Genomic DNA, 14,965 nt, shown 5'->3' with positions numbered 1-14,965 from the left:
GTTAGTCGCTAAGTCGTGTCAGACTCTTGGGACCCCATGGACTGTAGCCCACCAGGCTCCTCTGTCGATGGGATTCTCCAGGCAAGACTACCAGAGTGGGTTGCCATGCCCTCTTCCAGAGCATCTTCTTCCACGCTGGGGTTGAATTCAGGTCTCCTGCATTGCAGGCTGATTCTTTACCTACTGAGCCACCAGGGAAACCTGAGTGTTAAATAACATTTTATAAATGTTGTTATTTCAACCAGAATGTGCTTAACCCTTTACCCAATAACTCCTTCCTTGGTTCATCCTGGATATTTTTCCTGAATGAAAGATTTGATATCCCCCGCCTCTTTTATGGAGAAGGCAATGGCACCCCACTCCAGTACTCTTGCCTGGAAAATCCCATGGATGGAGGAGCCTGGTAGGCTGCAATCCATGGGGTCGCTAAGAGTTGGACACGACTGAGCGACTTCACTTTCACTTTTCACTTTCATGCATTGGAGAAGGAAATGGCAACCCACTCCAATGTTCTTGCCTGGAGAATCCCAGGGACAGGGGGAGCCTGGTGGGCTTCTGTCTATGGGGTCGCACAGAGTTGGACACGACTGAAGCGACTTAGCAGCAGCAGCCTCTTTTATATGCTACAGAAGTCAGATGTGACTTAAAACTGACAACAAACGTTTGACCCTTTATCTATTATCACAACCATTTAACACCAAGGTGTACCATTATTCCCATTCTATATCAAGCAAACAGATTCAAAGAAATAAATCAACATGTCCAAAGTAATACAGCTAGCAAGGTGACAGAGCCAGAACGTAGACACCTCTTTATTCTCTACTGTATCCCGTCTCCCTGATTAAAGAGTGCTTAATAAATACACTACAGATAACCTCATTGGTTCAAGGCTCGTTTTCTGTGGCCAAAAGAAATAACAGTGATTCAAGGATGATATTACACAAGGGCAGTTTTTCCAATACACACTATCTCTTTTTTTCAGCAGCACTTATCAACTGCCAGTCCTGCATCAAGTGCTAGCCTAAGATCTGGGTACATAGCAATGAGCAGCCCTATCATCACAGAGTTCATTTAACAGGGGAGACATGTCAAGTAAGGATAAATGATATGAAGAAAAACAAAGCAATGTTCAGTTCAGTTGAGTCACTCAGTCGTGTGCGACTCTTTGTGACCCCATGAACCACAGCACGCCAGGCCTCCCTGTCCATCACCAACTCCCGGAGTCCACCCAAACCCATGTCCATTGTGTCGGTGATGCCATCCAACCATCTCATCCTCTGTCGTCCCCTTCTCCTCCTGCCCTCAATCTTTCCCAGCATCAGGGTCTTCTCAAATGAGTCAGCTCTCCGCATCAGGTGGCCAAAGTAATGTTACTACTGTTACTTTACTTTAAAAAGTAATGTTACTTCCCCTCAGATTTTCTCTCTAGTTACCATCTATAGTCCTCAGGTTTGCAAAGGAGGAGCCACATGTTTCTCACTTAGGAGGAAAACTTACATGCGATTTGCTTTTGCTTCTCCAACAAGCTTCAAAGGACAGCCCTTTTGAGTGGGGAATACATAAGCAAGGAACAAAAATGACTGAAAATGGAAAAGGAAGCTGACTCAACCCACCAGTTGATTTGCCCATAATTATTTTATTGACACTTTTATTGTTACAAAGGGAAAGTATGGTGTTGAGGATGTAAAAGGAAAGTCATGCATACAAGGGGACACAACATCACTTTAGATCTCAGGAAGCAGTAAGCATCTGATGGCTCTTTGGGGAAACAGGAAAAGGGGGAAAGCCGATAAAGAGAAAGACCAACTTAAGAGAGACAAAAAGTCTAAAAAATGCAAACATATTCCTGGAACCACAATACAGAGGCTAAATAAAGCCATCATTTCATCTTTTCAGGGATCATAAGGTCTGTGGGAAAAGAAAGATGGGAAGAACCAATTCTCTAGAGAATTAGGAGGGTCACAAGATGAATGAGTAGAATTAGAAAGCCACAGACAGAAGTGAGAAAACAGCTGTGTTTAGGTTTTGGCAGATGGGCAGGGGGTCATTATAATATCACAGATTTGTCACTTATTGAATTACTACTAGAAACCATGCTAGGCTCTTTACAGAATGATTTCTAGTTAATGCAACAACAAGGTAGTATTATTCCAGCCTTACAAAGAACACGGGGGTTACAGTTTAAGTAGCTTGTCATGGTTGCCCAGCCAGCAAGTGGCAAAGTCAGGAGAGGGACCCAAGCCTGCCTGGCCCTGAAGTCAGTGTTTTCCACGTCCCTATTTCTCCAAGCTACAAATTTCACAAAGGATCTGAGTGAAGGTGACTTGGCAATTTACACGGTCCCAGTGAAAGAGTAATAGGAGATTTAGGTCTGAGCAGGGTATGTCTAAATTTCACAGGAGAATTATTGGATTCTGCTTCCTAGAATTTCTAGGGAATTCAAGGGAGAGAAGGACTATGGTGGAAGTTGATTCTGACTTGGGGATTTCTTGGCAGGAGGGAACTGGGAGGAGGAGTCAGGCCTTAGGTTAGGTCCTAGGCAGCAATCCGGTAGTTGGGGTGGACCTGAGGCCTGACGTCGCAGACCATGCCGAGAAGCTGGGCCAGGACACGTTCACGGTTTCTCTGCTGGGAGCTCTGCATGCCCTGCACCTGGCGCCTTGTAGCCTGCTCCACCTCAGCCGACAAGTTCCCTTGGGAGCCCATGGCCTGGGGAGTGGGAGAAAGGGTGGAAGAGAGAAAAGAAAAAGCAGAAACAGAGAAAGAAGCATCCAGGCAAGTGGAAGGAAGGGTCCTGGAGCAAGGCCAGGAAGCAAGGCCCTCTCCAGAGTCATGCCCAACCATGGAAATATCTAGATAGACACCGCTCGCATCCACGGACATATCTGGACACCAGAGAGACAAACATAATGCCCTCTCCTCTAAGATCTGACCTGCAGCAGCATCCTACAACAGACTGTAGGATCCTCACCACCCATGCCCATAAAACTCTGCCCTCCACCCCAAATGTCATCATACCCTGCATAGACCTCAGCCATCCCCCCACCTCCACCAGCTACACGAGTCCTTCAAAACTCCCAGACTCTCTTACATACAACTAAGTTTGACCTCACCAGGGTCCCCTTCGACCCTTGACCACCTTTTTTCTTGTGGAATCACCCTGTACACACCCCACCAGATATATCCAGCAACATGCACACTGGGGCCCCCTCTCAACTCCCCCGCGACTCACAGCCTGCTGCTTGCTCTGGAATTCCTGCTCTCTCTCTCTGCGGTACTGGTCCACTTCCATTTGTGCCTCCTCCTTTGCCTGCTTCAGACGCCGGGCCTTCCCTGGAGGCAGAAGAAAGGACTGAAAGTGGGGGTAGGACCCCCGCCCCCCAGAAACACACACACAGTGAGAGTAGGGGGTCAGCCCCTCCCCCAAAGTTACTGCCTTCTGTCAGCCAAGAACTGGATTCTCATCACCCACCTATTTCTTGCCTCCTAAAAGCAACCGCAGCCCCCAGCTCTCTCTCCATCAGTCTTGGGTTATTCCAAGGACTCAAATGTTTGCTGTCTCTCTACCCCCAATTTTCTTTCCAGATTCCTAAGGAAGAAATGAGACTCACTCTTTCTGGCATCTGCCACCTTCTCAGCCGCCCGCTTCTCGGCTTGCAGAAGCTGCTGGATACCCTGGGATTGACTGGCCATTTCAATGTTGTTTGTTTCAGAAGCCACCAAGGTACCAGATGGCTCCCCCTCTTCCCTCCCCCCACAACGCCTAATCCTCCTCCAGCTGTTTGCTGCAGGCTTTCACTCCCCCTGGGTCTTAGTGCTCCCCTTTTCTCTCAGCCTCCTGTAGCGGGTGTCTCCCCCAAACTGATCCTCCCACTGATGGCTGGTCCTCCTTTCCCACCTCTCAGGCTGGCAGTACTCAGAATTACCGCCTGGTGGCAGCAGAGACCAGGTCCAAAGCTGCGCGCTTACTACAGCAGGTGCAGAGCTTTCCCAGCTGGAAGGAATGGGGGGCGGCGGCCGAGAGGAGAAGGGTATTTAGGAGAGAAGACGGCAGAGAGAGATTGAGAATGGGGTGAGGAGGTAAGGAAAGTATCATGTGTGGTATGGTGGGAATAGAATATCTGGGCTTCTCTGAATTCTTCCAACTTCTCTTCCCCTCTTTTTTCTCCCTCCCATTTCCATCTTTTTTTGCTACATTTTTCCAATTCCAAATTTCTCCATTCAACTCATTTGCTTTGTCCTACAGTTGTTTTCCTTGTTTTTTACTGTATTTTTCTTCTATGATCTGTCCCTTCCTTGGCCTTACGGTGGTTTGGGGTTTAGTTTTGCATTTTCACTGCGGTTTGTTTCTTGTCTTTATCTGTTTTCTCTCTAGTCTCATCTTTTCGTCTGTCACTGAACCATCTCCTCTCTCCTCCCAGTTGAGGGAGGCGGGGTTAAACTCCCCAAGAGCCTTTCCTTTTCCTCGCCTGTCTCCCAGACTTCCGGTTTCAGACGGACCCTTTATCTTAAGTTCCTTAGTTTCCCCCCGGAGGCTGGGCTAAGGAAACACCTCCTGCCCCCTCGGGGAGGAACGACATCCGGTAACACGCCTCACAGTTCATTTCCGCCCTTTACCTGCTTCTCGGCTTGCGCCACTTCCGTCAGTCTAGAGTGTCTCCGCCCTTCCCGCCTCCCTTCCTCGGAGCGTCTTAAACACAGGCTTCGGGCCTACTGCTCCGGGGGTACTTTGGGGGCGGGGGGGGGCAGGTCTGATGAGTAACCCCTCCCCCCAAGTCCCAGAGGGAGAAGCCTCTACGTCTGTCTGCCGGGTACATTATATTCAATTTCTAGATCATTATTTGAAATTGTGTATGACTTTTTAAAATTCAGGTATCTGTTGATAAAAATTTCCCCCATCATTCTGTTTTGTATTATATAACAAAATCCTTTATGGAAATTTACCTGGGCTAATGAGCCTTTATCCTTTATCGTTTATCCTTTTCTCAAATTTTACATTAAAAAAAAAATGTGACCCCAGCTCCCCTCAAAATTTTTTTCAAACTTCTCATCTGGTAAAGGGATGAGGGTTAGGATTGGCCTCATTTCTTGTTGAAAATTGTCAGAAGAAATGGGGAACCGAAGGGAGAAACAGAAAGAATGCCAGAGATGGAGGGGGAGGCTCCAAGGCTGGGGTCCTGACTGCTGCCTTCTTATCCTTCCTCAGCCTAAGAGTTCCATGGCCTCCGCTTCCCGTCGCCAACGCCGAGAGCGTCGCTTCCGTCGCTATTTGTCTGCAGGACGGCTGGTCCGGGCCCAAGCCCTCCTCCAGCGACACCCAGGCCTTGATGTAGATGCTGGGCAGCCCCCACCTCTGCACCGGGCCTGCGCCCGCCACGATGCCCCTGCCCTATGCCTGCTGCTTCGGCTTGGGGCTGACCCTGCCCACCAGGACCGCCATGGGGACACGGCGCTGCATGCCGCTGCCCGCCAGGGCCCTGATGGTGAGTCTGCCTGGTGGGGAACAAGGTCATGAGCAACTGATGGGGTTTGAGATGAAGGCCAGTGGTTGAAAAAATAAGCTAGTTATTTGGTCCAGGGACTCGGGGAAGTAGTTGATCAAGTTGGCTTATGGTTATCATTTATGCCTTCACATTACTGAGCTACCACTGTCTAAGGAACCCAACATTACCCAAACAGCAACTAGTACTCAAACTTCACATCTCTCTAGATTGTGTGTCAGTTGCTCAGTTGGGTCCGACTCTTTGCAACCCCATAGACTGTAGTCCACCTGGCTTCTCTGTCCATGGGATTCTCCGTGCAAGAATACTAGAGTGGGTTGCCATTCCCTTCTCCAGGGGATTTTCCTGGCCCAGGGGTCGAACCCAGGTCTCTTGCATTGCAGGCAGATAGATTCTCTACTGTCTGAGCCACAATATCTAGGTTAGTAGCTACTTTTTTCTCTTAACTGGTTGTTTGCCTGTAGTGTGAAAAGTAAGATAGAGGGGACTCTCTGCAGTTACAATGCATGGATTCAAATCCAAGCTCCACAATTAACAGCTGTGTGTTCCTGGGCAAGGAACTAAACTTTCTTGATGCTTAATTTGTCACCGTGCAAAATTAATTAGTAGCAACCTTGCTGTGTGCCAGGCACTTCTCACAAAGCAACTCATTTAGGGCTGCCCTGGTGGCTCAGACGGTAAAAAATCTGCCTGCAGTGAGGGAGGCCTGGTTTCAGTCCCTGAGTTGGGAAGATCCCCTGGAGGAGGGTATGGCAACCCACTTCAGTATTCTTGCCTGGAGAATCCCCTTGGACAGAAGAGCCTGGTGGGCTACAGTGCATGGGGTTGCAAAGAGTCAGACACAACTGGGGGACTAAGCACACTGGCACTTCTCACAAAGCAACTCATTTAATCCTCACAACTACCCTGTGAAGATATAAGCACTAACATCATCCTTCACTTCTCAGATAAGGAAACAGCACAGAGAGGTAATTTGCCAAAGTGAAACAACTGTTAAGTGGTAGAGCAAGGATTGTATCTCACTAGCCTAACTAGATAGTCTCTGCTCTGTGGTACTTTATAGAATTACACAGTGATAACACCTGTGTTCAAAGCACCCATGCTGTGACATATGTTTTTAGCATCAAATGACACAGGACATGATGAAGCATCCAGCACATAATAGTTCAGTTGCTCAGTTGTGTCCGACTCTTTGCGACCCCATGGACTGCAGCATGCCAGGCCTCCCTGTCCATCACCAACTCTTGTTGTTTACCCAAACTCGTGTCCATTGAGTTGGTGATGCCATCCAACTATCTCATCCTGTGTCATTCCCTTCTCCTCCCACCTTCAGTCTTTCCCAGCATCAGGGTCTTTTCAGATGAGTCAACTCTTCGCATCAGGTGGCCAAAGTATTGGAGTTTCAGCTTTAGCATCAGTCCTTCCAATGAACACCCAGGACTGATCTCCTTTAGGATGGACTGGTTGGATCTCCTTGCAGTCCAAGGGACTCTCAAGAGTCTTCTCCAACACCACAGTTCAAAAGCATCAGTTCTTAGGCGCTCAGCTTTCTTTTTAGTTCAGTTCTCACATCCATACATGACTAATGGAAAAACCAAAGTTTTGACTAGGTGGATCTTGGTTGGCAAAGTAATGTCTCTGCTTTTTAATATGCTGTCTAGGTTGGTCATAACTTTCCTTCCCAGGAGTAAGCGTCTTTTAATTTAATGGCTTCAGTCACCACCTGCAGTGATTTTGGAGCCCCAAAAAATAAAGTCTGCACTTTCCACTGTTTCCCCATCTATTTGCCATGAAGTGATGGGACTGGATGCCATGATCATAGTTTTCTGAATGTTGAGTTTTAAGCCAGCTTTTTCACTCTCCTCTTTCACTTTCATCAAGAGGCTCTTTAGTTCTTCTTCACTTTCTGCCATAAGGGTGGTGTCATCTGCATGTCTGAGGTTATTGATATTTCTCCCAGCAATCTTGATTCCAGCTTGTGCTTCATCCAGTCTAGCATTTCTCATGATGTACTCTGCATATAAGTTAAATAAGCAGGGTGACAACCTATAGCCTTGATGTACTCCTTTTCCTATTTGGAACCAGTCTGTTGTTCCATGTCCAGTTCTAACTTCCTGACCTGCATACAGATTTCTCAAGAGGCAGGTCAGGTGGTCTGGTACTCCCATCTCTTTCAGAATTTTCCACAGTTTGTTGTGATCAGCACACGATAAGCACTCTAGATACTCGCCATTGTTCCTGCAGGTATTAATAGATCTATACTCCTTTACCCACAGTTCTGAAACTCAAAAACACTCTGAGAACTGTATTTTTTCATCAGCCTGCCACCAAACTCATTTGGTGACAAAAATCTAACCTAAACTCAAGCTAAGCTATTTATGATATGCTGTTACCCTACTGATGTCAATATTCATATATTTCACTGCAGAAACATTCACATGTTTGGTTACCAGGGCTAGCCATGCTCTCCTGGACTATCTGATATACAGTGTACCATTGTCCCTTGGTATCTGAGAGGGATTGGTTCTAGAACCCCCCACTCCCAGGATACCCAAATCCGCAGGTGCTCAACCCTTTTATGAAATGGTGGGATGTTTACATATAACTCATGTACTATCTTCCTGTAGATTACTTGAAATGCTTAATTCAATAGAAATGTTACGTAGATAGTTGCAGGCAAACTGCAAATTCAAGTTTTGGCTTTTGGAACTTTATGGAATTTTTTTTTTCCCCTGAATATTTTAGGTCTATGGTTGGTTGACTCTGCAGATGTGGAACCTGAGGATATGGAGGGTAAACTATATGTACTTTTAGATCAGCTCTTATCAAATCCACCAAATATCTGCATTCTGGAAAGCCTTTGATATTGATGGGGGCTTGTTGATACTGTAGTGGCAGTGGAGGCAGCTCAGAAGAGGTACACCTCTCCCTAAGAAAATAACAGGTAAAACTCCATTTCCCCTTTTAGAGACTTTCCTTCTAAAGTAAGAACGTTAGATGAAAATCTCTTGGTGGATGAGCAATCTGAACTCAGTTTGATTGCCATTGTCATCTCCCCAGGTCCCCAAGAATGTACAGGAACCTCACCCACACCCCGAAACCTCCCCCATATAGTCAAAAATCCCCTATTGTTTAGTTCCCCTAACATAGTGAGATAGGCTGACCTATTCAGATTTTTTTTTAACTTAGAACAAAGAGAGGTTTACAAAGTGCAGGCACCTAACTTGACATTTGACACTGTATATGACAACAGAGCAGAATGCCCTGAGACAGACCTCAGACCCCATCAAGTTCCAGCCCTGCCACTTAATGGGCTGTGTGACAAGCCCTCTCCAATTTAGTCTGTGTGAACCTAATTTGCTTCTCTAGAATGGAGGTTGTGGCGAGTGAGGCAAGCACTTGGTGCAGTTTTGGTATTCAGTAGATGATAAGTCAGAGAAGGAAATGGCAACCCACTCCCATACTCTTGCCTGGAAACTTCCATGAACAGAGGAGCCTGGTAGGCTGAAGTCCATGGGGTCGCTAAGGGTTGGACACGACTGAGCGATTTCACTTTCACTTTTCACTTTCATGCATTGGAGAAGGAAATGGCAACTCACTCCAGTGTTCTTGCCTGGAGAATCCCAGGGACGGGGGAGCCTGGTGGGCTGCCATCTATGGGGTCACACAGAGTCGGATACGACTGAAGTGACTTAGCAGCAGCAGCAGATGATAAGTAGGGCTTCCCTAGTGGTCAGCAGTAAAGAATCCACCTGCAGTGCAGGAGATGTGGGTTTGATCCGTGGATCGGGAAGATTCCCTGGAGAAGGAAATGGCAACACACTCTAGTATTCTCCAGAAAATCCCACAGACACAGGAGCCTGGCGGGTTAGAGTCCATGGGGTCACAAAAAGATACGACTTAGTGACTAAACAACAACAGAAGATGAGAAGTACTGTTATTTTTGTTCTTTGATTATTCAGTTAAGGCTTCGTTAGTGACAGAAATGTCTCTTATGGTAGGTGCTTCCTTCATTGTTTTGAATTCTAAGAAGCATGTGAGATTGATATTATGGTTCCACTTAAGGATGAGGAAAACAGGGCCCAGAAACTTCAGGACCTTGCTGAAATTTCACCTCTACTCAGGTCACTCTCAAGCCCTCTCAGGCTTTCCCTCCTCCTGGTCCCCTGCCATCCTTACCACCAGGTGGCCTTCTAACTCCTTGGTAGAAAGGCCCATTTCTAGGGACCATTCTGCCTTAAAATCCAGTTATTTTCTTTGAACAGATGAAATGACCCAGAATCTCCTGGGGGAGGGTAGAGTTCCCTTCAGTTCCCATGGTGGGTCCAAGGGATGTGTCAGTTCATCCTGAATTGGCTGGGCTAGGTTGTCACACCCAGTGAGATGCCAGTGAATGGCCACTACCTTTGAGGCTTTTGGTAACACCTCCTAGGGAGGTGGTCTTAGCTGTCAGAGACTCCTGTATAAACACACCGTAATCTAACAATAGCCATTCCCTGCCTTCAGCAAGAATGAGTGAACATTGACAAACAGGGTCGTTTTGTCACCATCTTTGCAAAAAGAATAAGTTCAAAGCCACCTTGACTTTTTGTTTTCCTCTCCTTAGTGTAGCATTCACTGCACCTCTGCCCTGTGCCAGCACAGTATGAGACATTTCCCATCCATTACCCACTTTGATCTGCTCAGTAGAAGTAGGTTGTGGCCCTGCTTTACAGATGACTGAGCCATCCGGTTTACGTTCCTTTTGCCTTTCCAACTTAACCTCCCACGGCACACCCACAAACCTGAGACTCCTGCTCCATGACTCTGTCTTCAGTGACCCCAAGCCTGTTTTCAACAAGCATGCCTGTCTTTTATCTGCCTCTTGCCTGTCGCCTTCCTGCCCACCCTAGTAAGTTTTCCACCTTGCTAAGTTATTCTCCCTTCACAACCCAGTGTAGGCCCCCACCTCCTGCTCGAAGCCCTCTCCAACCAGCCCGCCCACTGTTACCTGTTCTTCCTCTGCATCTCAATCATCTCTGAATATAAACTTCTGATCTGGCATTTTTTTTAAAGTGTTCTGTACCAATTAGTATCAACATCTCATTAAGACAGAAATCATGTCTCGTTTTGGGGAGAAGAATAGTGCTTCCATCACTAAGATGAAGTGCATGTTTATGCCACAAAGCTTTTTTTCACATTTATTTTTCCCAGTATAAAAGTACAACATATGAGTTAAAGAACATTGGGGAAAGTTGATCTGTACTGTTAAATTGTCAGTAAATTTGGTGTTTCAAATGACTGGAGAGGGTGGTGGTGAACTATTTAATAAATGATACCAGACTATTTGTCTTCTCTGGAGAAGATAGTCTTACCTTACACCCGACTCAAAAGTAAATTACAGCAGGTTAAACATCTAAATGTGACTAGACGGGCTCAAATTCACAGGAGGGTTTTCTCTGTGGGGATAAAACTTGGAGGACAGTATCAAAGAAAACTGTAGTTTTATCTCTGATGGTTTTTTTTTTAAATAAAATTATGTTGCAAAAATGAAAATTTATTAACATACCTTGTGGTAGGAATAGGTTGCTTATCATAATAGGTACTTTTCTCCTTTTTTGAAAAAAAAATTTCTAGGAATAAATATAGTAGGAAAAAACACAAGGGCATAATGGAGTGGAGAAAAACCCTCCTAAGAATGAAATAAAGTCAAAAGCTGTAAGTTGAAAAACAAACATAGATTTAATGACAAAAATTTTAAAAAGATAGAGGAAAATATTTACAATATATGTGAAATAAACACAAAGGGTGGGTATCCATATTATATAAATAACTCTCATATCTATCTGTATATCATCCAGGGGAAAAGTAGACAAAGAATATGAGTATGAAAAACTTTCATTATAAAGTCATTTTTTTAATCTATCAGATGGGCAGAATTTAAAGGGTTGGTGATATTCAGATTTGGTAAAGGACTTCACAGGCACTCATATATTCTTTTTTAAAATACTTTGATAATTACCTAGTTTATTTCAAGAATAATTGAATAATATTCCTTATCAAATATAAAAAGTTTCCTGAAAGTGATAAAACTATAATTTCATTAGGCACTCCTATTTTCTTGATGGGGTGTACCTTGGCACAAATTTTTTTGAAAGCAGTTTGGCAAAATTGCACATTTTGTTTGACTCAGAAATTCCCCTTCTGAGAATCTACCCCACAGAAGTACTGTAAGGAGTCCACAAACACATATGTATAAGACTGATCATTTTTGGAAACAAAGTGTTTCTATTGGGGGTGGGAAGATTTGTTTCATACACACAATGGAACACTACACAGTCACAAAAAAGAATGAGGTAGGCTATGTATACTCCTGTGGAAATTATAAATGAAATGCTGAATGAAGAAAGCAAGTTACCAAACAACATGTAACTCTTGAAAAGAAATTGTCGTGCATATGTGTTTATATACACCAAGACAGGACTGAAAAGGGACCACACCTAGCTGTTAACAGTGATTAAATTTATTCTTCAATCTTTAAAAAGAAAAAATTTCATATTAATTATGTCCCTTTCACATTAAAATATCAGGTAAGACTTGGAGGGAAAGCTGCTCATAGTCTGCTGCTGCTAAGTCACTTCAGTCGTGTCCGACTCTGTGCGACCCCATAGATGGAAGCCCACCAGGCTCCCCTGTCCCTGGGATTCTCCAGGCAAGAACACTGGAGTGGGTTGCCATTTCCTTCTCCAATGTGTGAAAGTGGAAAGTGAAAGTGAAGTCGCTCAGTCGTGTCCGACCCTTAGCGACCCCACGGACTGCAGCCTACCAGGCTCCTCCATCCATGGGATTTTCTAGGCAAGAGAACTGCAGTGGCTTGCCCTTGCCTTCTCCGACTCATAGTCCACCACCCTGAAACTAGAATTTTTACATATTTCTTTCCAGTCTTTTTTCAACCATTGATTTGGTCTCTTTCACACAATTGTGATTGGATCCTATATACAGTTTTGCAGCCTGCCTTTTCCCCACACCAGCATAATCTTCAGTGGCTATTTAATATTCTGTACCAGATTTTACTCATAGTGTTTTATAGTTGGAGGCCTTACCCCTTCAAACCTATGAAATTAAAAACTTCCCATGCGAACCTGAGCACCCACCCACCCTCACACCTGCTGTGAACCCTGGTGGGAAATAAGCTGTTGAAACACAAGGCCAGTTGCTGGGTGGGACAAGTTGGGAGGGCTTGACAGCTCACATCAGTACTAAAGAGAAGTTCCCCCACCCCTCATCCTGATGTGGTTTGCATTAAGTGACACTCAAGTATGCCAGGAGATGGGTGGGGGGCAGTGGGCCTTGGCCAGCAAGGCTGGACCCATTCTATCGTGCACCTTCCTGGTACTGACAGGACAGCCCTTCCTCTGTCCCATCGTTTCGCCAGGCAGCCAGTATGTTCTAGCATCAATGAATAAAGATTTAAAGACAGCCGGCCCACTTCCTCCTGCGCTAGGGAGAAAAAGTAGGTCTGCAGGAAGGGAGGGTGCCTCACTCACCTTCCTCTGTCCTGGGGGTGCAGAGGGGGTTGGTGGCTGTGGCAGGGGGCACTGGTAGGTGCAGTGTTGGCACTCTGCTGACAATGGAACAGGTACGTTGAGGTCAGGACTCAGGAAGAGGGGAGCTCAGGCATGTCAATCCTTTTCCTGGTTTCCCCCAGCCTCCTGTCAGCCAGGTTGGGACTCTCTGTCTCAACCCCTTTCCACTGCCTTAGGTCAGCAGTCATTTGGAAAGAGTTTGCCGTGCTGCTGGGAACATTTCAGTGGCTTAAATTCATTACTGGACTACCTCTCCATTACCCTCCCAGCATCCCCTGGCTAAGACTGACTGAGAGAAATTTCCCTGAGAATATTTATTTTTCTGTTTATTGAAAAGTGATATAAAAAGAAAAATATGATGTATTTGTATATTTATAATGGTACAGATCAGGGTGTTCAGGTATTCTATATAGGATATAGTTTTAGATGAGAAACACAATAAAAAGTATAAAGTAACAGTATTCTTCAAGCCCAAAACTGGAATATACAGTCAAAGGGAGGCAAGCTAGAAAATATCATTTGACATAGTGGAGCTCCCAGGACACCAAATTGGTCTGCAAAGACAGAATATTTTATACTACCACACTTAATCATGATGTAAGGTATCAATAAGTATTTGTCAATGATGGTGATTGCCTAGTACCCAGGAGGTGTCTGTGCAGGCAGCCTTTCCATTGCTCTGAGACCAAGGCAGTGAGAGACCTGCAGGATTCAGGATGGTGGCCCTCCCAGCTCATTTGTGCTCACTGCTCTCCCGTCAACAGCCTACACGGATTTCTTCCTGCCACTGCTGAGTCGCTGTCCCTCTGCCATGGGAATAAAGAATAAGGATGGGGAGACCCCAGGGCAGATTCTGGGCTGGGGACCCCCCTGGGATTCTGCTGAGGAGGAGGAGGAAGATGAGGCCTCTAAGGAACGGGAATGGAGACAGAAGCTGCAGGGAGAGCTGGAGGACGAGTGGCAGGAGGTCATCGGGAGATTTGAAGGTAAGGATGCCATTTCCATCCACAGCCGCCCTTCTTCCCCACTGGCTTCCTGTGCTCCCTTCTCCCATGCTGCCCATCACCTCCTCACGGCCTCTCCGAGACCACCCCCATCTGCCCTCCCAAACAGATGATGCTTCCCATGAGACCCAGGAACCCGAGTCCTTCTCAGCCTGGTCAGATCGCATGGCCCAGGAACATGCCCAGAAGCGCCAGCAGCAGCAGCAGCAGCGTGGGGCAGAGGGAGCCTGCCGACCCCCACGGGCTGAGGGCTCTGGGCACAGCTGGCGGCAGCAGGAGGAGGAGCAGCGGCTCTTCCGAGAGCGAGCCCGGGCCAAGGAGGAAGAACTGCGTGAGAGCCGAGCCAGGAGGGCACAGGAGGCGCTCGGGGATCGAGCTCCAGAGCCAGCCCGAGCCGGGCCCCGGGCCGAGCACCCCAGAGGCGCAGGGCGGGGCAGACTCTGGCGCTTTGGTGATGTGCCTTGGCCCTGCCCTGGGGGAGGGGACCCAGAAGCCATGGCTGCAGCACTGGTGGCCAGGGGTCCCCCCTTGGAGGAACAGGGGGCTCTGAGGAGGTACTTGAGGGTCCAGCAGGTCCGCTGGCACCCTGACCGCTTCCTGCAGCGATTCCGAAGCCAGATTGAGACCTGGGAGCTGGGGCGAGTGATGGGAGCCGTGACAGCCCTTTCTCAGGCCCTGAATCGCCACGCGGAGGCCCTCAAGTGACCCCGAGGGGAGAGTGAGAAACTGCAGGGAGGGCAGGACAGTAGGAAGGTTAAGGTCAGGAGGCCAGTACTGAAGGGCAGAGGATATGGGGTGGGAGCAGAACTCGTAATGAGTGGGGGCGTGGGGATGCGGGCCACCACCCTGCTCCTTGGCTCTGCCATTTCCTAATAAGACCTGGTTCCACATTGCA

General features: G+C 46.8%; 2 protein-coding genes across 3 annotated transcripts; one reads left to right on the top strand and one right to left on the bottom strand.

Annotated features, from left to right (window-relative positions):
* Positions 1 to 1,639: 1,639 nt before the first annotated feature.
* Positions 1,640 to 3,743, bottom strand: ATP6V1G2 (ATPase H+ transporting V1 subunit G2). The gene is made up of 3 exons (XM_055406535.2): positions 3,612 to 3,743; positions 3,233 to 3,333; positions 1,640 to 2,709 (listed from the first exon to the last, which is right to left on the bottom strand). The coding sequence occupies exons 1-3, from the start codon at positions 3,691 to 3,693 to the stop codon at positions 2,536 to 2,538; spliced, it is 357 nt and encodes a 118-aa protein (XP_055262510.1). The 5' UTR covers positions 3,694 to 3,743; the 3' UTR covers positions 1,640 to 2,535.
* A 207-nt stretch (positions 3,744 to 3,950) lies between these two features.
* NFKBIL1 (NFKB inhibitor like 1) lies at positions 3,951 to 14,965 on the top strand. Of its 2 annotated transcripts, none has more exons than XM_055406781.2 (4): positions 3,951 to 4,080; positions 5,207 to 5,483; positions 13,831 to 14,052; positions 14,180 to 14,965. In XM_055406781.2, exons 2-4 carry the CDS (start codon positions 5,219 to 5,221, stop codon positions 14,773 to 14,775), a joined length of 1,083 nt encoding a protein of 360 aa, XP_055262756.1. In that variant the 5' UTR covers positions 3,951 to 4,080; positions 5,207 to 5,218; the 3' UTR covers positions 14,776 to 14,965. The 2 variants fall into 2 exon arrangements, with proteins under 2 accessions (XP_055262756.1, XP_055262755.1); XM_055406780.2 differs by lacking the exon at positions 3,951 to 4,080 and adding an exon at positions 4,645 to 4,811.

This window comes from Moschus berezovskii, chromosome 23 (assembly GCF_049115385.1).
Source record: "Moschus berezovskii isolate FMDL1 chromosome 23, NW_MosBer_1.0, whole genome shotgun sequence".
In the NCBI taxonomy this organism is placed as follows: Eukaryota; Metazoa; Chordata; class Mammalia; order Artiodactyla; family Moschidae; genus Moschus; species Moschus berezovskii.
Note: the sequence above shows the minus strand (reverse complement) of the source record. Positions and strands in the feature narration are given on the sequence as shown.